This window comes from Uranotaenia lowii, chromosome 3, assembly GCF_029784155.1.
Source record: "Uranotaenia lowii strain MFRU-FL chromosome 3, ASM2978415v1, whole genome shotgun sequence".
Lineage (NCBI taxonomy): Eukaryota > Metazoa > Arthropoda > Insecta > Diptera > Culicidae > Uranotaenia > Uranotaenia lowii.
The window spans coordinates 73,967,261-73,991,218 of NC_073693.1; the positions used below are offsets into that span (position 1 = coordinate 73,967,261).

The 23,958-nt window shown below is 33.4% G+C and overlaps 1 protein-coding gene across 14 annotated transcripts in view; it reads right to left on the reverse strand.

The window, feature by feature from the left end:
* LOC129751553 (potassium voltage-gated channel subfamily KQT member 1-like) overlaps nt 1-23,958 on the reverse strand; it is a 705,179-nt gene that overhangs the window by 141,082 nt on the left and 540,139 nt on the right. For 11 of the 14 annotated variants that reach the window (XM_055747130.1, XM_055747127.1, XM_055747117.1 and 8 more), the window contains one exon: nt 13,780-13,907. The exons of the other annotated variants lie outside the window; for them this stretch is intronic. In XM_055747130.1, coding sequence (XP_055603105.1) covers nt 13,780-13,907 — 128 coding nt within the window. The remainder of the gene's footprint in view (nt 1-13,779; nt 13,908-23,958) is intronic. 14 annotated transcript variants of the gene reach the window in all.

A 23,958-nucleotide genomic window follows, 5' to 3' on the forward strand; every position in this document is an offset into this window, starting at 1 on the left:
TTTTGTCATTTTTTGTCCATTTTTGTCATTTTTGTCATTTTTGTCTTTTTTGTCATTTTTGTCATTTTTGTCATTTTTGTCATTTTTGTCATTTTTGTCATTTTTGTCATTTTTGTCATTTTTGTCATTTTTGTCATTTTTTGTCATTTTTGTCATTTTTGTCATTTTTGTCATTTTTGTCATTTTTGTCATTTTTGTCATTTTTGTCATTTTTATCATTTTTGTCATTTTTGTCATTTTTGTTCATTTTTGTCATTTTTGTCATTTTTGTCATTTTTGTCATTTTTGTCATTTTTGTCATTTTTGTCATTTTTGTCATTTTTGTCATTTTTGTCATTTTTGTCATTTTTGCCATTTTTGTCATTTTTGTCATTTTTGTCATTTTTGTCATTTTTGTCATTTTTGTCATTTTTTGTCATTTTTGTCATTTTTGTCATTTTTGTCATTTTTGTCATTTTTGTCATTTTTGTCATTTTTGTCATTTTTGTCATTTTTGTCATTTTTGTCATTTTTGTCATTTTTGTCATTTTTGTCATTTTTGTCATTTTTGTCATTTTTGTCATTTTTGTCATTTTTGTCATTTTTGTCATTTTTGTCATTTTTGTCATTTTTGTCATTTTTGTCATTTTTGTCATTTTTGTCATTTTTGTCATTTTTGTCATTTTTGTCATTTTTGTCATTTTTGTCATTTTTGTCATTTTTGTCATTTTTGTCATTTTAATCGTTTTGTCATTTTAATCGTTTTTGTCATTTTTGTCATTTTTGTCATTTTTGTCATTTTTGTCATTTTTGTCATTTTGTCATTTTTGTCATTTTTGTCATTTTTGTCATTTTTGTCATTTTTGTCATTTTTGTCATTTTTGTCATTTTTGTCATTTTTGTCATTTTTGTCATTTTTGTCATTTTTGTCATTTTTGTCATTTTTGTCATTTTTGTCATTTTTGTCATTTTTGTCATTTTTTGTCATTTTTGTCATTTTTGTCATTTTTGTCATTTTTGTCATTTTTGTCATTTTTGTCATTTTTGTCATTTTTGTCATTTTTGTCATTTTTGTCATTTTTGTCATTTTTGTCATTTTTGTCATTCTTGTCATTTTTGTCATTTTTGTCATTTTTTGTCATTTTTGTCATTTTTGTCATTTTTGTCATTTTTGTCATTTTTGTCATTTTTGTCATTTTTGTCATTTTTGTCATTTTTGTCATTTTTGTCATTTTTGTCATTTTTGTCATTTTTGTCATTTTTGTCATTTTTGTCATTTTTGTCATTTTTGTCATTTTTGTCATTTTTGTCATTTTTGTCATTTTTGTCATTTTTGTCATTTTTGTCATTTTTGTCATTTTTGTCATTTTTGTCATTTTTGTCATTTTTGTCATTTTTGTCATTTTTGTCATTTTTGTCATTTTTGTCATTTTTGTCATTTTTGTCATTTTTGTCAGTTTTGTCAGTTTTGTCATTTTTGTCATTTTTGTCATTTTTGTCATTTTTGTCATTTTTGTCATTTTTGTCATTTTTGTCATTTTTGTCATTTTTGTCATTTTTGTCATTTTTGTCATTTTTGTCATTTTTGTCATTTTTGTCATTTTTGTCATTTTTGTCATTTTTTGTCATTTTTGTCATTTTTGTCATTTTTGTCATTTTTGTCATTTTTGTCATTTTTGTCATTTTTGTCATTTTTGTCATTTTTGTCATTTTTGTCATTTTTGTCATTTTTGTCATTTTTGTCATTTTTGTCATTTTTGTCATTTTTGTCATTTTTGTCATTTTTGTCATTTTTGTCATTTTTGTCATTTTTGTCATTTTTGTCATTTTTGTCATTTTTGTCATTTTTGTCATTTTTGTCATTTTTGTCATTTTTGTCATTTTTGTCATTTTTGTCATTTTTGTCATTTTTGTCATTTTTGTCATTTTTGTCATTTTTGTCATTTTTGTCATTTTTGTCATTTTTGTCATTTTTGTCATTTTTGTCATTTTTGTCATTTTTGTCATTTTTGTCATTTTTGTCATTTTTGTCATTTTTGGCATTTTTGGCATTTTTGTCATTTTTGTCATTTTTGTCATTTTTGTCATTTTTGTCATTTTTGTCATTTTTGTCATTTTTGTCATTTTTGTCATTTTTGTCATTTTTGTCATTTTTGTCATTTTTGTCATTTTTGTCGTTTTTGTCATTTTTGTCATTTTTGTCATTTTTGTCATTTTTGTCATTTTTATCATTTTTGTCATTTTTGTCATTTTTGTCATTTTTGTCATTTTTGTCATTTTTGTCATTTTTGTCATTTTTGTCATTTTTGTCATTTTTGTCATTTTTATCATTTTTATCATTTTTATCATTTTTGTCATTTTTGTCATTTTTGTCATTTTTGTCATTTTTGTCATTTTTGTCATTTTTGTCATTTTTGACATTTTTGTCATTTTTGTCATTTTTGTCATTTTTATCATTTTTGTCATTTTTGCCATTTTTGTCATTTTTGTCATTTTTGTCATTTTTGTCATTTTTGTCATTTTTGTCATTTTTGTCATTTTTGTCATTTTTGTCATTTTTGTCATTTTTGTCATTTTTGTCATTTTTGTCATTTTTGTCATTTTTGTCATTTTTGTCATTTTTGTCATTTTTGTCATTTTTGTCATTAATGTCATTTTTGTCATTTTTGTCATTTTTGTCATTTTTGTCATTTTTGTCATTTTTGTCATTTTTGTCATTTTTGTCATTTTTGTCATTTTTGTCATTTTTGTCATTTTTATCATTTTTGTCATTTTTGTCATTTTTGTCATTTTTGTCATTTTTGTCATTTTTGTCATTTTTGTCATTTTTGTCATTTTTGTCATTTTTGTCATTTTTGTCATTTTTGTCATTTTTGTCATTTTTGTCATTTTTGTCATTTTTGTCGTTTTTGTCATTTTTGTCATTTTTGTCAATTTTGTCATTTTTGTCATTTATTTTTGATCGATAATTGGACGTTTTCAACGTCATTCTTACAAAACATGAATAGAATCAATCAAACGATTTTGATAAAAACTTTGTGACGAGTATTTTGTCAATTTTCTATGACTTCAAATTTCGGAGATTTTGCCTTTTTAAAGTGATGAGTTTTGGAAATCGTTCAAAAAAGGAGGGTGGGTCCAGGAACGAGGGGTAGGCGAATCCTTCTCAAAAATTCAGGATTTGTATTGTAGACCTCAGTATGTCTATCGGCCATGTTTGACAAATTTCGGATAAGATTTTTTCGCTGTTCATACTTGACATGGAATTTTAAAAAAAATCATTTTTTCCCATAAAATTAACTCTGCCTTTAATTTTTAATTTTCCTTAGAGATTTGTTCCTCAATAATTTCAAGCTTTAAATCCAAAATTAAATAGAAAAAAGTAAAATTGAAATTGCTAAATTGCATGTAACAAAAAGATATTTTCGGTGATCTTTTCGATAAAAACTTACTCGTTTTACTTTTCAATCTACTTTTATTCGACCATCCTCAGAAAAAATGCAATTTTTCAGCCTGCTAGGGTCATCTCCATGTATTAGAACATAAAGACGACCCTAGCAGGCGGAAAATTGCATTTTTCTTAGGATGGTCGAATTGAAGTGGACTGAAAGGTAAAACTAGAAAATTTTGATCAAAAGCATTACTGAACGAAATCAACAAAAAAACGTGAAATAATATTCATCGTAAAAGCATGCAAAGTTGCTTTTTTCCATTAGAAAGGACTTTAAACATCGTGTCCTGTAATTCGTGGTGTGTTATTGGAATAAAAGGTTGAACTATAATTGCATCTTAAGAATTTCATGAAAAAAATAGAAGTGTTGTTCTGACTGATTTTTTCGTGATTTTTTCAACTAAAAACAAAAAAAAAACAAAATCAATTCAATTTTTTTTTGCATTGAAGATCTAACCAATTTTGGAAACGATTCCAAACTCTTTTGTATAAGGAATCTACAAGATAGAGGCATATTATGCAACCGAAATGAAAACGAGAAGCAAAATTTTCCCATCAAATCCCGTTTAATGGCTGTCAGCAAAATTAGCTGCTTCTCCGATATTCATTTGCCTTAAGATTGTTCGTGCATCCAGAAACAAATTACGTATCAACCAGAGTCTATATAGAGCGTGCTTCTCCAAAGATGAAGAAGATATTCATTCATCTGCATTTGTATTCTAGCAGGCACTCGGCCAGCCAGCCAGCCAGCCGAGGCTGGATCGATCCAAAGCATAAAGTCAAGTCACGAATCGCCCGGAATGAAGAGAAGACCATTCTGTAAAAGCTTGGTCCACGAAATAAAAAGATGGCTTCGACGAGTCCTAGTCTGCATTCCGGGAGCGCTCTTCCGGGAGACTTGGTAGGTAATCACTATTTAACGAGAATCACTATGTAAATTAATTTGAGCAGTTTCACCCTACCCAGTCCCAGCTCTTGTATATCCCGGTGAATCAGAATCTGTTTAGCAATTGGAACAGCTGAATGTTAAGATGGGGAAAAAGTAGTTGAGAAGATACAATTAACGGAAAACAAATCTTTACATTGAGGAAGGGAAGAGAACGGGTGTAGCAAATTAGCTAAAACAAAAAGTAAAGAAACCCAGAAAGACAACAATCTTTATCAGCAAGATGCACGCACACCTATAATTAAAAGGGCAATGGATAAAAGAAGGTGAAGTTAGCGGAAAAGAATGGGTCGATTTGGAGGGAATTAGAGGTCGTACAATCAGGCTCAAAATACAATCAACCGACACAGGTTTCATTCACTACTGGAAGGTGGAAAGGTGAAAGGGGGGATGATTAGGACGATGGCCGATGGTCAAGATTCCAAGCTAAAGGCACCGACATCAATACCATCCTCAACGCGCAGCAGGAACAAAACAAGAAAGAGGCGGAAGGAAACCGAAACCGGAAATTAAAGAGGTCTTGCTGCTATCTGGTGGCTCCTGGATTGCAGGAACGGGTCTTCAGAAAATGGAGCACACAACACCAAAACAAAACAGCCAATGTGTATTGTTGCCCCAGGCGAGTTGTGTTGCTACTAATTCGCACTCTTCAACGAAAGGCGGTATCGAGTGACTTGCAGAGCTCTGGATCAAAACAGAGAGAAGCAGAGGTCAAGGAAGGGGTCAAGGAGAAAGCCTAATTTCACGTTGCGCTACTTAGAAACGGTTTTGTGGATACGACTTGTAGTGGACTAGTAGTGTGGAGTTCCTGGAGCTAAAGTTCATTATTAGGTCAAAACAAACAACGTTACACACAGAATCTTCCAACATACAGGTTGAGCAGCGAGCTAAGAATGGGGGGATGATGGACAGACAGTGATGTACGGTGGTGCACAATGGGTTATGAAAAAACGGTTTAGAATAATATTCAACATCTTCAACAGAGAATTTTTAAACAATTAATTACCCAGCAAATATGAAATCGCATAAAAAACGATAATTTAAATCGTTAACAATGTTAATGTGAATCGCAATTCCTACCAAATAAGTAAACGATCGAAAAAATCGTTACCTTAAGTCGGTATAAATCGGATATGATAAAAATTCCGCCACGTTTGCAAATTTGTTCTTCCGCGCGGGATTCAAGTGAGAAAACAATCTAGCTGTTCTCTCTGCGAAAAAAGTGCAACCAGATTGCTTAAAAATCAGATGATTCATTTGGATAAATAATCAATGAAAAATGCCCAAACAACTTGAAGGCGTGTTTCTTCGAAATTAGCCTTTTGCACATAGTATATCCCTATATTAACTTAATACAAAAGAATATTTTGATTGATTTCCAATTGTCACCTGAATTTGTACTAAGCTTTTATTAAATCTTTTTATATATATTTTTTTTGTGAAATTTTAACTCTTATTATGAATTGAGATGATTTTTTTAGTTTTCCTTAACATTATCTGATGACTTAAATTTATTGATATTCAAATATTTCCAAAATCTTATGCAGGGACCGAATGTCAAAAAGGTCCTTAATAAAAAAAATCTTATGCACAGATTTTTCAATGATGGAATTTGCATAAATCTCAGAACATTTGAAAATTTCAATTTTGACCACTAAATCAAAGGTGAAATATCATATAGATAGAGTGGGCTGTTCTTTCATTCTTTTTTTTCACTTTTAGGTAAAAATGAATACTAGGATAGCATCCAAATGGGTCATGTTGAATTTCGCAAACCAACCATATACATTTAGTAGATTGGTAAAAAAACTAACCTGTGCCAAATTTCAGCTTAATCGGAACTGATTTGGGGGTGGCTCAAATTATTCAATGTTTCGTTTTTTATCCCCGAAAACCACCAAGAGAGGGACCGAAGGAAATCGGTGAAATCGAAATTTAAATTTTGATGCCGCATGACTTAAGGCATGCATAAATCGTCGAAATCCGGTATTATCTCGGAAAAAATTATTTTCAAAAATCGACTTTCGAACTTCAAATATCACGTAACGAAGAACCATAGAAAATCCGATAAAATTTAAATTTTAAGTTCGATGCCAAACGGCTTAGAATGGCATAAAACGTCGACAAGTCCCAGAAAGTCGATTTTTGATCAAAAATTTTTTTTCGTGTATACAACAGATCTCGATGTGTCATGCATTTTTAAGTAATTTGGCACCAAAGTAAAACTTCAATTTTTTGGATTTCCGTTTGCCCTCCCTTACGTGAATTTTTGAAATTCTTAAGTAGAATTTACCCTTGATTTTTTAATTAGATTATTCCATATTTCGACGTTTCATACATTTCAAGTCTTTTGGCATCGAAATAAAATTTCTATTTTTACGTTTTCCTTTGGCTCCTCCGGTGATTTTTGAGGGTCAAAAAACCAAAACTTTGAGTTCTTAGAGGCATCCTTAAAATTTTGCAAAGGTCAGTTTCTGGGTCAATCTACATAATGTATATAGTCGGTTTTCAAAATTCGAACATGAAGTTTGTCCCATCAATTCATTGTCACCAATGAATAGGTATGTGGGATCAGTAATCTTTTATCACCTCAAAAGTCGCTCTCTTAAAACTCCTTGAAAGTCGGCAGAGCTAAATAGCATTTTGAAAATTCATTAACTTTTTTTTCTTATTCTTTGAAGTTTTTCCAGATCAAATAAATTTGGCGAAAAAATTTTTATTTTACAAGTTTAGCTTTTTCGTTATTTTATATGTTACTTTATCGATCAGAAGAAATTTTCGGAAAAAGCAAATCATACCGATTTTTCCTCAGATACTCAGAAAAACTGGACATTAGAGATTCATTCTATTTAAAAAATAACATACGCTTAAAATTGTGAAAAAATCCGATTAAAATTTAAAACTTCGAGACAGAGAATTCAATTTTTTTTTACTGAAGATCAGATATAAGTTATAAAAGAATGGTTTTTGTAAAGGAGCTCAACAGCATAGGAGACGTTCATCCCTAAGAAAATTATTTTGCGACTTTAGGGGCGTGACTCACGAAATTTCACTTCTTCGTCCCGACTCCAGAGAATGCTTCAGAAAAGAAATTTGAGTATCGATGAGCTCTGAAGACCAATAGCAGCTCATCTGAACGAAAAATTCGAGACTAGAGAGGCTATTTAAGCCAGCAAAATGATATTGAAAATTCCCAAGTTGCGTCACTCGAGTCGCAGAATAAGCCCCAATAGTTTGTCAATTTTATAGAGCTTCAGGAATCAATATGAAGTAAAAAAAAATAATTAAAGAAGTCATACGTCGTCTTTTTAGCTGATTTAGGCTTAACAGAGTGAATAAACGTGGAACAGCTTTAGAATTTGAATTTAAACTTAAAGAATTTGAATGTTAACTTAATTTTCAAGTAACTTTTATTCCAAATTCTGATGATTTTTTTGGTTTTGTTAATTCTTTCATAGTTATTCAATTTGATGATATCTAATGGCGTTTTCCCAGCTTTCAAGTTGAACGATTATCTATCTAGTTGAAAAAAAAAACAGAATATAAAGTTTATTTTTTAAATTTTTTTAAGAAAATTTAATTTAAGATATGTAAACGAAGACTAAACTTGATAAAAATCGTCATTAGTTTGGAGATATCAGTTTGAAAAATGAAATAAGAGCAATTTTCAGAATTGTTAATCTAATGAAACTCTTAAAATTAAAAGGACAATGACTCATTATATCAAATCAGTACCGATATTTTCAAAAAAAAAAAATCAATTTTTCCAGTTTGAGAATATGTTTTAAAACATCTTTTAAAATTGACAGTTTTGTAAGTATGTGGTTTATACTAAGGTTGCCAGATGACACGGTTTTATCCGGGTTAGCCCGGATATTTAATATAAATTTAGCAAAAGTTCAGTCTGGCCCAGCCCGGAGTTCATTGGAAATGGCCAAGTTTATTCCCATTTTTAAATCATACTTAAAAAAATGAATTGTAATGTATAAATTTTATTATTTCTGCGTCCAAAACGGAACTTTTTTTAGGAAGTTTAATAAAAATAATCGTGAAATGTTAACTTAAAATCTGCTAAAAAATTTGAATGAATTTTTTTTTTAATTTTTTCTTGACTTTTGATGAGTAGTTCTTAGGTTTTGACCAAATTTTCCCGGATATTGCCCGGATTTCGGTCGACAATGTTGAAATCAAATGCCCGTATTTTGCCAAGTTTTAAGATAAAAAAGCCAAAATTTGTCCAGTGCGCATACTTGCTGAAGAAATTCTGGCAACCTTTGTTAATACTGAGGTTGCCTGTTTTTTTTTTAGAACTGATCTGGGCCGGATGAATCTGAGCTATTTTATCTAAAAACCTGGTAAAATCCGGGCATTTGATTTCAAAATAGTCGTCCAACTCCGGCCAATATCCGGGAAAAGTTGGTCAAAACACAGGAATTACTCAACACGAAGCAAAAAGAAAATTTGAAAAAATATTTTTTTTCATCAGTAGTTTTTGAAACATATTTTAGGCCTTCCAAAACCTTTCATGATTATTGGTTGGACGAAAAATTAAAAAGAAAAATACAAATTACAACGAAATCCGGGCTACCGGGCTTTTGTCAAATTTAGTATTAAATATCCGGGCAAACCAGGATTAAACCGGACAATCTGGCAACCTTGGTTTAAACGGACTTTGAACAGAAAACTACAAAGCTATCCAGGATCATTGTCTATATTTTTTTTTTCAGGAAAGTAATTTTTGTTGTTATATTCAAAATCAATTTCAAATATTTTTACAAGGAATACTGTGGGGTTATTAAATTGTTTAAACTCCTTTTTCATCAATATTCTCAGAACTTGCCGTTTTGTTATTCTATTATCAATTTTAAAGTTTACTTTTTTTATTTTATGTTTGGTGAGCAGTTCTTATCCCTTTAATACATAGTATGGTTATAAAACACTAATGAAAATCCCATTATCTCGGAATCTCATGGATTTGTTTGAGTTTTATTATCACGAAAAATATTCAAGAATTGGGAGAAATTGACTTGAAGTATTTTTGCTTCTATATTTTAAAGTATATGAGTGATATCGAAGAAAGTATGCAGAAAAATAAAAAAAAATTAAATAAATTTATTCATTTTTTAATCCTTTATGCATAGTTTTGTTTTTTAACAATACTAATAAAAATCCAAATATCTCAGAAACACGTGAATATTTTTGGGTAATGTATCGTAATAAAATATTCTTGAGATTAAAGAAAATTTGTTCATGGAATTTTAATTAAGATTTATAATGTATGTGTGAGATGCAAAAGCAAAAAAGAAAAATGAAGAAATCCAATTTTTTTTTTATTTTGGTATAAGTACCTAGTTTTTTGAAAAATCTCTGCTTTTTCTGCAGATTTGCAGATTCTAACAATTTTTTAATCTCAATCAATCACAAACACCTTCCTGTATTCAATTAGCAAGGTTTGGAAGAAATGTGCCAAATCGTTTTGAAATAAACTGAGAATTTCAAAAATTATTTGTCAACTTTGATGGGTTAAAAATTTTATAATACTCAAAATAACGACTTCGAACCGATTCAGTTGTGTTATTCGTATTAAATTTTAAAATGTCACTTATTTCACTGAAGAAATAACTGATACCCTGATTCAAAAACAGTCATGCATTAAAGGGTTAAAGTAGTTTTAGAAAACTTGCTGTTATTTTTTCAGATTTGGAAATTTGACAATGTTTCTAATCTTACTCAACCAAAAACATCTCACAACATCTAATGAATAATGTTTGGAAGACATGAGCAAAATTGTATTCAAATAAATCAATATTTTCAATAATTATTTTGTTTATCTTTGATGGGCCACATTTTTAATAAGACCCACAATAACGGCTTCAAACATTTTCAGTTGTGTTTTACAAGTTGAAATGATGTAACTTCTCAAATTCAATAATTGCTATTCTTTTTTTTTAAAAAAAGCCATGCATAAATGGTAAAAATACTATTAATGTTTACAAAATATTGGGAAACCTCGTCAATTTTGTCATGTCATTTCGTAACATTTACAGAAATATAGTCAGATTCTTCAAAATATGAAGACTAAGACCGTTTATACATGCTTAAAAGTGCCGCAAGATTCTTAAAATTCTAGTTCGATTTTCAAAAAATCATGAATCGCTAGTTGAATACGATCTGTTTTAATAGAACATTACAAAGATTAAACACAACTTTTGGAATCAATGATAAAATCAAATAACAAATTTCCAGCTAAATGCAAGCTTATTACAAAGCAGAAACGATGTTTACCTTAGATTGTTTAATTTTTCAAGTCATAAATTCTATATCGCAATTTGACAGCAAATTCCACAAATATTATATTCACACAAATAAAAATGTGTTTTTAACTTTAATTTTTTTTACAGTTTTACTTGAAAAAACTGAATTTGCTCAACTTGATTCTCAGTTTTCAGTTGGACATTAGGGTGTCCCAAAATTGCATAATGTCTGAGATTCTGGAGGCTCACCCTCCAAATGGTAGATTAGGATGTGGAGAACAAACGATCTTTGAAAAAAGTCCACTTTCAATAGATTTGATTTTAAATAAATTCTAGGTCAAACATTTTTCAGAAAATTTATATATTTTATATATTTTTATTTTTGTTTGGAATAAATTCTACCCGTAAAAAATTAAAAATTAATCAAATTTGTATCAAAATTTATTATAAGTAAGCTATATTCGAAAAATAAAATTTTTTGGTTCAAAATTTTATATTCCACTGACACAAAATGTGTACCTTGCGTGAAATATTTTTGATATCAATGCCATCAAAAGATGCAGATTTTTGTGAACTTAAACTTTGCTGAACAAAGCATTTTGTTTGTATCATCGTGTGAAGAGGTATTCACGGTTTAATCTTTAATAAAAATCACAATTCAGGATATTTTTAATTTAATTTATCAAATTCATCTTAAAAAATACCAACTTGAAAATCAAAATACTTGCAAAAAAATTGGATGGTTTAGAGGAGTCATCAGGAAGCCATATGCCAAATTTGAGCTGAATCTGATAACGGGAAGGGGTTGCACTGAATCTCAGGTGTGAGAGGGATTCTGAGACATTGTGTTCTGAAGCAGCATAAAAAACTGGTTTTTCATCAAATTTATTTTTACTTTACCTATCGTTTGCCTAATTATGATCATTTTATTAAAATTTTAATTAAGACGAACATTTTACATGAAGACTGCAGCTCGATTGAACTTGAAACAAAAAAGTTATGGCGGTTCAAATATTGTATTTTGGTGGCAATTTTGTTTTAAGTCCAATCGGGTTGCAGTCTTGAGGTGAAATGTTAGTTTTAATCAGTGCACAAAATGAAGCATTAATTAAGTGCACAAAAATGCACATCTTTTGTTGGCATTGGAATCAAAAACATTTTACGCTTGGTAAACATTTTGGTCAGTTGAATACAAAACTTTTGGACCAAAAAATTATGCTGTTGCATAATGCAAGCTTATCATAGAGTAGAAACGATGTTTCACTTAGATTGTTTAAATTTTGAAGTCATCAATTCTTTATCACAGTTTGATAACAAATTCCACACAAATTTTCTTCATGCAAATAAAAATACGTTTTAAACTTTGAATTTTTTTTTTACATTTTTACTAGAAAATTTAGAATTTTCTTAACTTATACACCTCCATCATTTTTTTATTTATTTTTCAGTTCTCAGTTTTCAGTTGGACATTTGTGTGTTTATTTTATGGAAAAGTCACATTCACATTATATAAGCCACATTAAGGTATTAATTAAAATAAAAAAAATGCACACAATGGTAAATTAAAGGTTTGTTCATTCTTTGTAATCTCCATTATTGATATTCTTTAAATTTTCTATGTCTTCCAGTTTTAAAATTAAATTAAATTATAGATAAATTAAACATAAAAATAAGTTTCTCTTTGAAAAACTTGAAAATTTATTATAATTCGAATAAATAAAAATGCAAAATGATCAAAAATTGATCATTTGAATTCATAATCAACTTAAGGATGTCGAATAAAACTTTCAAGCGGTTAATCGCTCAGAGTCTAGGAAATAAAATTTTATAACTTGTTGTGTTTTTAATAATAAGAATATAAATCGAGTGATTGCATTTTTTATTTGAAAAAAAAAAGTTAAATTATAATTTATATTTCTATCAATAGATCATCGAAGAGAAAAGGATTTTGTTCCATCAGTGATCGATTTTTTTCAAAAAAATTACGCTAGATTCATTAACAAAATTTCTATTAGCAACGGTTCATAAAATATATTGAACTCAGCTGAGTTTATATTTTAAAGTTTTTGAAAAAATACTCTCGGAATATTAAAATTTTGAACTAACGTTTCCATAGACCACTGTGTACCAAGAAAATCGGAAGCAAAACTTTCCAAGCCAAAAGAGGAGAAGGAAGGCGTTGAGGATAATTGAATGAATGTAACCGAGAATCGAGATGCTTCGGGGGCGGACGGCACAATGGCAGAAACCGGAAATCCGCGACGGCGGCAAACAAAAGCCAGCAGCGACTAAGAATGGCGAGAAAAAAAACAAAACAGGAAACAAACGGGAACAACTTCCTGAAAATGTAAGGCAACAACTACCAAGAAGACCACAGAAGCGGAAGAATTTTACTGGGCAGAGGGTCAAGGGGCAGAAAAGGGGTTCATCAAGGTAGTGGATTAACCGAGGATCGCTTAAATCGTGGAATTGTGTATCATAAAGTTTGTTTGTGTTTGTGTTGAGGAATTCAGGAGTTTTCATTTCAAAATTTCGGTTGCAAATCAACTAAAACCGGAACTGTTAAGTTGGATTAGTTCCATAAATCGCATTTGCTGTTGTAGGTGTGTTGATTGGAAAATCTTTGCTTAGGGTTTAACTTTCTTAACGTTGCGTTTTGCACTTTGACACGCACATATAAACAGCAGTTTTGGTAAAAAGTTACAAGGGTTAGTTAGTAAGATGGTAAGTAGGTTAGTTGTTTGCTGATTGCTCAGAAAAGGTTTTGGTTAGTTTACACAGGAGATATTTCGTGACACGTGAGTAAGTGTTAGAGGAAGGAAATAAGTTGCTCGATAAAATATTTGCAGAAGTTCGATTGAGAACAACGGTGAGTTTTTTTTTGTTAGTAACTGGTTGTAAGTTGCAATAATCTTTAAAGTTAGAGATTGAGTTTGTAGTTCGGTGTAGTTGAGAATCTAACACAACAACAGAAGGAAAGCTTTTGGTAAGTTAAGTAGTGTTCTGTTATTTTTTGTAGGTTTTTTTTTGGATCGGTTGGACCAACCCAAACGAAAATTGTTGAAGGGAAAAAAGCTGAAGGGTTGGCCCAGAACCAGGATTAGCACCAAAGTATGTGTAAGTAAGTATCCGCAACTACTACACGGTACCTAGTTTGAACGTTCTTCACTCGGCCTAGCAAATCCACGTGTCCGGCTGCGTACTGCTCCATGACGTCTTTCACGTCATACGGCTTCAAGGCTTCTTTGAACTTGCGCCTCGCTACAAAGTACTTCATCTGTGGAAATGCGAGGCATGATTTTCGGTTGTAGTATGAATGTGTTGGAATTTTTTGATGTATTTTTTTGTGAGTGATAATTGTTTTGTGTTATTTTGTGTACAAAGTAGTGTTGTTTTTATCAAAGTTAGCAAGTAGATGTTAAGGATTATACTTAGCATTGGTTTCTGTCAAAATAAAATACATTAGCATTATTGTTGATTTGAAAAACGTTAACACGAATTGTAAGGAGATTAAATCCACAGATTGTTTTTTTTTACATTTTGAATCCTCCAAAATGTGCTCTCTATACACAGATGTTATTAAGCGGTCATGGTGTAGCGGATTGAAAAATAGCCTTCTCAGCCAATATTTATTGTATCTTTAAAACTTTTTTTTATCATAATTTTATAAAGTATTTCACTATTCCGTTCGTCAAAAATTGAAATATATCAAATAGAGCTGGTAGATTGCCTAAAAAAAAAAAATAGTTTAATTTTTAACTTCGTTTAGTTTTAAACTTCAGCTTAAAAATCTCTTAATCAATTTCAATTTCAAAGTTTTAGATAGTGACTTAAATATTGCGCGAGATATATACAAGCCCGATATATTTAACGTTAAATATATCTTGTCGATAAACGATCAAATTTAAACCATTCTTGTAGCGTTGGATTGCCAAAGTTTTCATTTTAAAGCTGCAATATATTGACAATTTATGGCTTTGACAGTAGCCCCAGAAAAAACTCTTTTCTCTCAAATTAATAAGTAGTTCAGGATTTGCACTGAAAAAAAGTTTTTACTTAAAAAAAAACAATCATATAAATTCTTCATAATATAAAAATGTTTTTACGTTTGATAAATTAATAAATCAATAGGGCCCCCTGTTACTGACCCAAAGTTAGGAAAAATACTCCCGGCACATTTTATGTGCTCCATAAGTAAAATGCTTTAATAAAAAAGTTAATAAACAGTAACCGATTAAAAAGCACGCCGTTTCATGGAATATATTGGATGACTCTGGCAGCATCTTTTGAAGATACATTAGATCATGAAATGTGTTATTTCAAGCGCTTATAAGCTTTCGTTCACAAGCAGAGCATGGTTATCAATGAATTAATCTAGCAATGTTGATTCAGTAACTGAGCAATTTTATAAATTCAATTGACATTAGTCATTTTTAATGCACAAAATTGATTGCTGATTCAAAAAAGCTAACAATCAAGTATGTAAATGGTGTGTATTTTGCGGACATTATTTTCCACGATAGAAAAAATTGATTCTTGACGATTTAATTTTATCTTCTAGATCAAAATTTACTACACATTTTTCTATTAATAATATAATTTATTAAAGTAGCTTTAGTGAAATTGGCTTTAAAATTGATATTACAAAATCTTTCAATTCAAGTATGTTACGCATCATCCTCAATTTTTTAGAATGGTAAACACTAAATAGTAGACGTTGAGTAATGTGCAAAAACGAGTTCAATTAGTTTGGATATTTTGGTATCGATTCCTACTCATACAAAATACAAGTGATTTCGTTGTTCTTGAAACAATTGTCAAATGAAATCTCATAGATGAACACTTTCAAAACAAATTTATTTATTTGATTTTCGATGAAAACCATTTATGAAGAACGTCTTTTAGTACCTATAAAGGTTGCCGAAAAAAAAATTCAGTGCTTTAAAAAAAAATCTGACTCTCTGTGATTTTACCCAAAAATTCTTTGATAAATAATTTTTTTGTGATCCTTTTTTTCTTTAATTTAATGCAAAATTTAAGATATATTGTTCTTTTTTTTCATTTTAGTTGGGAAATTCAATTAACATTACCAATCTTTACACACTTTTCAAATTCAAAGTAAAAAATCTAAATTTTTTATTGATAAAAAAAATATAACTTTGGAAATCTATTCAAAATTTCAGAAATTCTGTGAAATCTGTGAATATTTCAAACTTCTGTAATCTGTGTCAGAGATTCTGTGATAAAAAAAAAATGACCAAAATTCTATGAAATTACAACTTTTCTGCGATTTCGGCAACATTAATACCTACGCTCAAGTTTTAAAAGTTACAGGAAAGTTTGATTGTCAGAAAGAGAGAAGAAAACGAAAGATTAAACTGATGAAACAATTCCTCTTGTCTGGACAAGACTGAAACTCTTATCTCAACTGGCTGAGTATCCTACAGGCTCCTGAGGCATAGTCGGTAATGCGTTGGCCTAGAAAGCTGGAGATTGCGGGTTTTAATCCTACACAATCTTGTCGTTAATTTTATTAATATTTTTTTAATTTTTTTTTAAACCTCCACCTAGCGAACTTAACAAACAAATACACATACCTTAGCGTGGCAATGGAAGTAAATCCGAATCGAATTTTAGGCTCAATCGCACTTGATTTGGGGGTACTTCAAATTCGACTTTCTAGGACTTCCGAAAACGGCAAGTTTCAAAAAGTCAATTTTTGAACAAAACTTTTTTCTAAATAACACTAGATCTCGATGTTTCATGCATTTTGAACCATTGGGCATCAACATTAATATTACAATTTTTCCGAATTTCCGAATCGAATTTTGATTTTTTTTTGTTTTTGACAAAATTGCTCTTCGAGATAACACTTGTCCCCAACGTTTCAAACATTTTTAAATCATTTGGCATCAAAATAATAATTTCGATTATCCGATACTCCCTTTGGTGATTCATAAGGGTCAAAAAACCGAAACTAAGAGTACTTTGAGGCCCCTCTTAATCAAGTCCGAATGAGCTGAAATCTTGCACAAGTAAATTGTTCAGCCAATCTTAAAAATGTATACAGTCAGCTTTCGATATTCGGAATGTCCTATTTGGCTGTCATCCAAAAGATCAAAGTCTTGAAATCGATACGCTGCTTAGTTGCTTCGATATTTCATTACTGTCATGAGTAACGTTGCCAGGCGTGTGATTTCAAAACTGCAACAAAAAATCCGGGCAAAATTTTCTCAGAACTCAGAAATTACGCAACAAAAAATCAAGAAAAAAAATAAAATAACAATTTTTTTTCATCAAAACTCATCGACAGATTTTGAATCGTATTTTAGGCTTCCAAAAATTCTTTCATGATTGTTTTGATAAAACTTGCTTAAAAAATATAATTTTCGAGGCGTTCGTTGATTTTTTTTTATTTGATTGGCCAAATAACGTGAAAAAATTCGGGCAAAATCCGGGCATTTTTAATGAAATCCTTGCATCCGGGCCGGGCCGGACTTTTCCCAAATTTTGTATTAAATATTCGGGCAAACCCGGCTAAAACCGGGCAATCTGGCAAGCTTAGTCATGAGTGGATTTTTACCTTTCATTAATTATTTTTTGTTAAATAACTGCCGCATTTTTCCGCAAGTTGTTTGGATCGTTTTAAGAAAATTTAGAAAATGAAACGCTGGCATTTGCCTAACCTGGATACGTGCGTGAAAAATGTTAGAACTCTCAACTTGGAATATGGTAGTTTGAGTATTTTGTTTTGATTTGTTGTTATATATTTTATTTTAAATTTCTATTTCCAATGCAGGGGCAGCATTTTGCCTGTGATATCGCTAATGCTTCCTAAAATTGAGGAATTTCTATTAGTGATTCCAAAAAATTTATTTTGCATTACAATTTTCATTAATATTCATTTTTTCTGTTTTTTTTTAAGTATGGACTTTTGACCAAGGTTGCCGAAAAAATTCTGACTTTCTGTATTTTAACCAAGAAATTTTGTGATGGTTTTCTGTTATGTTCTGTTATTTTGCTCTAGAAAAAATAATTCAAATTTAAAAAAATATCATGAACTTTCAAACAAGGTAAAGACTAAGAAATTTATGTAGTCATAAAAATAATAATTTTGGAAAAATGTACCAAATTTAAAAATCTGTGAATATTTTCATATTCTCTGACAAAGATTCTGTGATGAAAATTTGCTCAAAATTCTGTGAAACTAAAGGTTTATCTGTGTGTTTGGCTACCTTGCTTTTGTCCTTTCAAACTTAAAAAAAAGTAGGAAAAAATTAAATGAAAATAAATTGAAATAGTTTATTTGGTTGAATTTTTATTAACTTAAAGACTTTGAGAATGTTCAATTCAAGGAGTTTTGCTCTCAACCATTTTTTTTTAATATTTTGGGTGAACACTTCTACTAAACATTTACATATTCCTTTTTTATGAAGAGCATTGTCTCTAAATAATAAAGTAGTCTTAAAATGCAGCTCAAAGCTTCTTAAGTAAGGATCCAAGATACAATTTACTTCGTTTTTCCGGAATTTGTAATCTGTTTTTGAACAACTAACCATAGGCCTTTGAATTAGTAAGGGTTGTTTATGTATACCGCTACAAAAAATGACTATTTGCTCCTTTATGTTATTTTGATGCTTTTTGGGTCACCAAGTAGCAATGTTAAATTTTAGTTGATTTCGTTGATTCTTGTGTTTACGCAACGCGTTTCAATTTTGTATGGGAATTTGTATGGAAGTTGAATTTTTTTCACCTTAAATCATCCAAAAAATTCTAATAAGCTTGAATCGAAGTTGGTCTTTAAGTTTTGGTTTTGACTATTTGTTAACGCTCAAGGTAGCTTACCGATTCGGTTGATCGGAGGGTTTACTTGTCACCCACTGACGAACAGGAGCCTCAGTAGCACACCATGGATAGAGGAGGAAATCCACCAGTCGACCAGATCTTCGCTCGATGTAATCAGCCCTTTTTGATCCTGTTTGTGGTATTCCAGTTCCCTTGCTTCGCTGCACACAGGGTTCTTCTCGGGTTTGCCTTCGGACAGGTTATCGAAAGATTCCAGGTGAATCTTGCCACTACGCTTTATTTTTGCACTGATTTTTTAACTTTGTACAGACTATCGAGAGAATACAATTAGATGATGTTGACACTGCCAGAACTTTATTCAACTGATTTATGTTTGTTTACTTTTCGTTTTTCAGCTGACACGTGAGTTACCGTTCACTCAATTAGTTTTCGTAACTCACTTTATGCTGTTTTAGATTCTAGGGGTGTTCGTGTTTTTTGTTTGTTTTCAGGTTACAATGGTAAGTCTATAGGTAAGTATATAATTTTGAATCTTTGTCATTTCAGGTAGCTTAACTAGTGGATGATGTTACTTTTGGATACAGCATGTAAAAGGTTAAAAAGAACTTTAAACATCGGGTTTGGTCACAAACATTCCGGCCACCTTGGAATGGCATGATCATTCCAACACGTATTACAATACAATTACTTTCCATCTTTTGCTTCGATAACAGGATAGGTGAGTAGGATCATTTGACCGGAACTAGCTGGCGAGGATACAACACAATCTGGAGCTTTGTTTCCTGTGGATCAGAGAGGAACCCAGTAGACCAACAAATTAAGGAATAAACGATTGGAACCGTAATCACCTGATTCTTAGAAGTTTAGCACAGGAGCTATCTTAGAGTGCAGCTCTACTCATTTTGGCTGCTACTGGCGATTACCGAAATCAATCCATCGGTGCTGGGCGATTCAATGTCCGGAAAGGTGTTCCCAATCCACAGGCAAACGGAAAAACGGGGTTTGGAGCTTATTTTCTGGGAAGCAAGAGAGAACCCAGTAGACCAACAAATAAAACATTTAACGATTGGAGCCGTAATCACCTGATACCATTATTTATATACAGGAGCTGACTTGGAGTGCAGCTCTACTCATTTCTGGTTCAATACATTTTACTAGTGATGCGTTCCTTCCCTCTGGATTGTATGCGAACTAACTGCGATGTTATTTGTTGTAGGATGACAAATACTGAAGAAGAAAAAAGTACCCGGTAGACCAACACATAGATTTTAAGTCATTGGAACCGTAATCACCTGCTTTCCAAGAGTCATGTACAGGAGCTAACTTCGAGTGCAGCTCTACTCATTGCAGAATTGATAGCAGGTATCTGGTTACTTTGGATCAGGCACGGTTTGATGTGGCTCGGTTTCTGGTATTGGCAGTAGAGCAAGCTTATTGACGCATCGGGATACTCCGTCTCTCTTGGCAGTGCGTAAGGTAACCACTCGTACAACGCCGTCTTTTCCAGGGTGAACTTTCGTGATGATTCCGAGCGGCCATTGTGCCGGGGGAAGTAGATCGTCTTGGATAATCACCATTTGGTTAGGTCGGATAACAGTTGACGGTTTACGATGCTTGGTTGCACGCGCTTGAAGTTGCTGCAGGTATTCCGGATACCATCTTCGCCAGATTCGCTGAAGGCGTTTTTGCGTTAGGTCCCAGTGTGTGAGTTGATTGTCAGGAACAGTTGCGACATCTTCGTCTGGTGGTGCACGGAGACTTTCTCCAACCAAAAAATGGCCAGGTGTCAAGGCTTCCAAGTCATCTGATTCGGACGGTAGTGGAATTAATGGCCTGGAGTTGAGACACATCTCCACCTCGGATAGCAACGTGGTCATATCTTCGTAGGTAATGTTAGTTTGACCTATTTCTCTTAATAGGTGGTATTTTGCAGATTTCACAGCAGCTTCCCAAAGGCCGCCGAAATGAGGGGAGCGAGGTGGAATGAAATGCCAGGTTATTCCAGATTCAGCACACCAATCGAAAATACTCTTGCGTCCTCCATGTGAGGTTTTCAACATCTGGTAAATTCTGTGCAGTTCATTGTGCGCTCCTCGGAATGCTGTACCATTGTCGCTGTGGATTTCATGAGGAAAATTACGGCGTGCTGCAAATCGACGAAGAGCTGCGATGAAAGCCGGCGTTGAAAGATCGGACACCAGTTCTATGTGGACAGCACGAGTGGCGAAGCAGACAAAGATGCATACGTAAGCCTTTGTTGGACCACGATTACGAACAGCGGATTTTAAATAGACTGGACCGCAGTAATCTACGCCACAAATGGCAAAGGGCCTGCGTGGGGCCACACGTGATGTTGGCAAATCTGCAATGCTCTGTTGAATCATCTGAGGTTTGCTACGAAAACACTTGTGGCACTCATGGAATTTGCAGCGAATAAGATTGCGTCCACCTACAATCCAATATTTTTGTCGGATTGTGGCGAGCATTAACTGTGGGCCGGCATGCAATAAGTTCCGATGATAATAATTGACCAACAGATGTGTAAAAGGGTGTTTCGCAAGCAAAACGATTTGATGCTTCATTGTGGCTGGTAAGGTAGCGTTGCTCAGGACTCCTCGAAGACGAATAATACCATCGGCGTCAAGCTGCACACGGATGTACTTGAGAGGTGAAGATACTGGTAGACGACCGACAGAGGCGAGACTGGCCAGCTCTTCAGCAAAGGTCTGTCTTTGAGCGAGGCGGCACAGGGCAAGATCAGCTTCTTTTAAATCATTGGTGGTAAGTGTTTGTAATGCTTCAATTTTCGTATTCTGGATGGTGGCCTTGATGGCACGGAAGTATCGCATACAGTAGGCAATTGTGCGCCGCAATTTCGGGTAACTAGAATACATAGCAAACACTCTATCGGCAAATTCACTGTCTTGCATGACAGCAGCAAAGGTTGCTATAGGAACTTTCTCTTCACTGACTAAAGAGTTTGAGATGGCAGGAAGCTTCGTGTGGGGCCATTGGGAAAATGAAAGCATTAGCCATGGTGGTCCAGTCCACCAAAGAGAGTGATTGATGATCTCCGGCGGACTTATCCCACGGGAAAGAACGTCGGCGGGATTACACTCTCCTCTAACATGCATCCAGGATTTCAAGTTTGTTGAGTTTTGGATCTTGGAAACTCGATTGGCGACGAACGTCTTCCAACGGTTGGGTGGTGATTGGAGCCACTGGAGAACCGTTGAAGAATCGGTCCAGAAGAACACTTCTGCTGGAACTTTGAGCGCACGATTGATTTTTTCAAATAGATTGGTTGATAGAACTGCTCCACAAAGTTCTAAGCGTGCGATACTATGGTGACTTGATAATGGGGTAACCTTAGACTTTGATGTTAACAAAATAACTCGAATATTTCCGGAAAATTCTGTACGGACGTAACAACAACTTCCGTAAGCTTTTTCTGACGCATCAGAAAAGAAGTGCAGTTGGAAAGAGGTAGCATTCAGTTGCGACACGCAACGGGGAACTTCAATAGTGGAGATGATGTCCAGTGTACTATGAAAATCTCTCCAATCAGTTTGATGCGATGCTGGAAGTGGACGGTCCCACTCGTAGGATTCTCCATTTGGTGTTCTAAGTGCCCATAAACGTTGCATGAACAATTTAGCGACGGTGATGATTGGACCTACTAATCCAAGTGGGTCGAAGATCTGTGCAATATATGACATTATCTTACGCTTGGTAAGAACAGAGGCTGGTAACGGCAACTGGACCCGAAATTTTAAAACATCAGACCTTGTTTCCCAAACCAGACCGAGAGTTGAAACAGCTTGGTCGTCTTGCAAACTGTGCAGTGTAGAACCAGCCAGATCTTCTGCGGAAACACCTTGCAAAGCTTCTGGAATGTTGGATGCCCACTTTTTAAGTGAAAACCCGGCGGAGGCAGCTAGAGCGGATGCTTCTTGGCGGAATCGTATAGCAGATTTGATATCCTCAGCGCCGGCGAGACAGTCGTCTACATAAAAGTCGTTCTCAAATACTACTGCGGCAACAGGATACCTGTCTCTCTCTTCCTTTGCCACTTGTTGAAGTACTCGCGTTGCTAAGAAAGGTGCGGATGCAAACCCATACGTGACTGTCTGTAGTTCATATGATGCGATGGACTCCTGAGGACTTGAGCGCCAGAGGACCCGTTGGTAAGGACAATCATCTATGTGCAGCTGAATTTGACGGTACATTTTCTCGATGTCTGCTACAAGGGCGATTTGGTGTATTCGGAAACGCATGATGATCGAAACAAGATCATCTTGTATGGTGGGGCCCACTAACTGGATGTCGTTGATAGAATAACCGGTCGCTGTCTTGCATGAAGCATCAAATACTACCCGTACCTTGGTAGTGGTACTCGACTCTTTAAAGACTGGATGGTGGGGTAGATAGCAGTGCGGCATGGTGTCATCTACTGGTTCGGTCAACTTGATCATGTGACCTAAAAGCTCGTATTCATTCATAAAGTTGGTGTATGCTTCACGAATGAATGGATCACGCTGCAATCTCCTTTCTAGGCTTCGGAATCGGCGTTCGGCAATAGATCTGGATTCTCCAATACATCTTACAGGATCATTGGTAAGTGGCAGTCGAACAACAAAACGACCGGACGAATCGCGGGTGGTGGTAGCACAAAATAATTCTTCACACTTAACTTCTTCGGGCGAAAACTTTTGGCACGGAAACACTGCATCAAACTCCCAGAACCGTTGAATGGCTTGCTCTAGATCACGATCTGTAGTTGTCAGATGGCACGACCGAGAAACTTCTGATGGTCTGATTGGAGCTGCTCCGGATACTGTCCATCCAAAAACGGTTTCTACGAGAATTGGCAAACCTTCGCCCAGAAAGATTTTGCCTCCGCCGTGAAGTTCGTGGTATGCTTCGCCGCCAACAACAAGGTCAATGTCAGAGGGAATGAAAAAATGTGGATCGGCCAAATCGACGTCTGGAATTTTCCATGTGGATATGTCTATCGAAATAGTTGGTAGGCAAACGGTTGGCTTCTTCAGAATGAGAAATTCTAAAGCTGTAGAATAGTTGGTTAATTTGGATCGTATTTTCGCAGATAATTGACATCGAACCTGCTTGGACGACTCCCCAATTCCAGAAATAGCTATATCAACTGTAGTTCGCCTAAGATCGAGGGCGTTTGCCAGCTTTTTTGTCATAAAGCTGCACATACTTGCTGAATCGAGCAGTGCTCGAGCAGGGATCTCATTTCCATTTCTGTCAATTACAAAAAGAATCACAGTCTCTAGTAAAACAGTACTATTGGTTGTTTGCACTGCCAAACTCACTTGTTGGCCGGAAGTAGATGGCTGTTCGTTGTTCGTAGATGGCTGTTCGTTGTCCGTAAATGGTGCTATAGTTGGATGTGGAGCAGATAAAGATCTACGCTTGGGTGTAGGACTGACACTAGCATTTCGCTTAGTCGCATCATGGAGAAGAGAATGGTGCTTTTGGTTACAAAATCGGCAAGT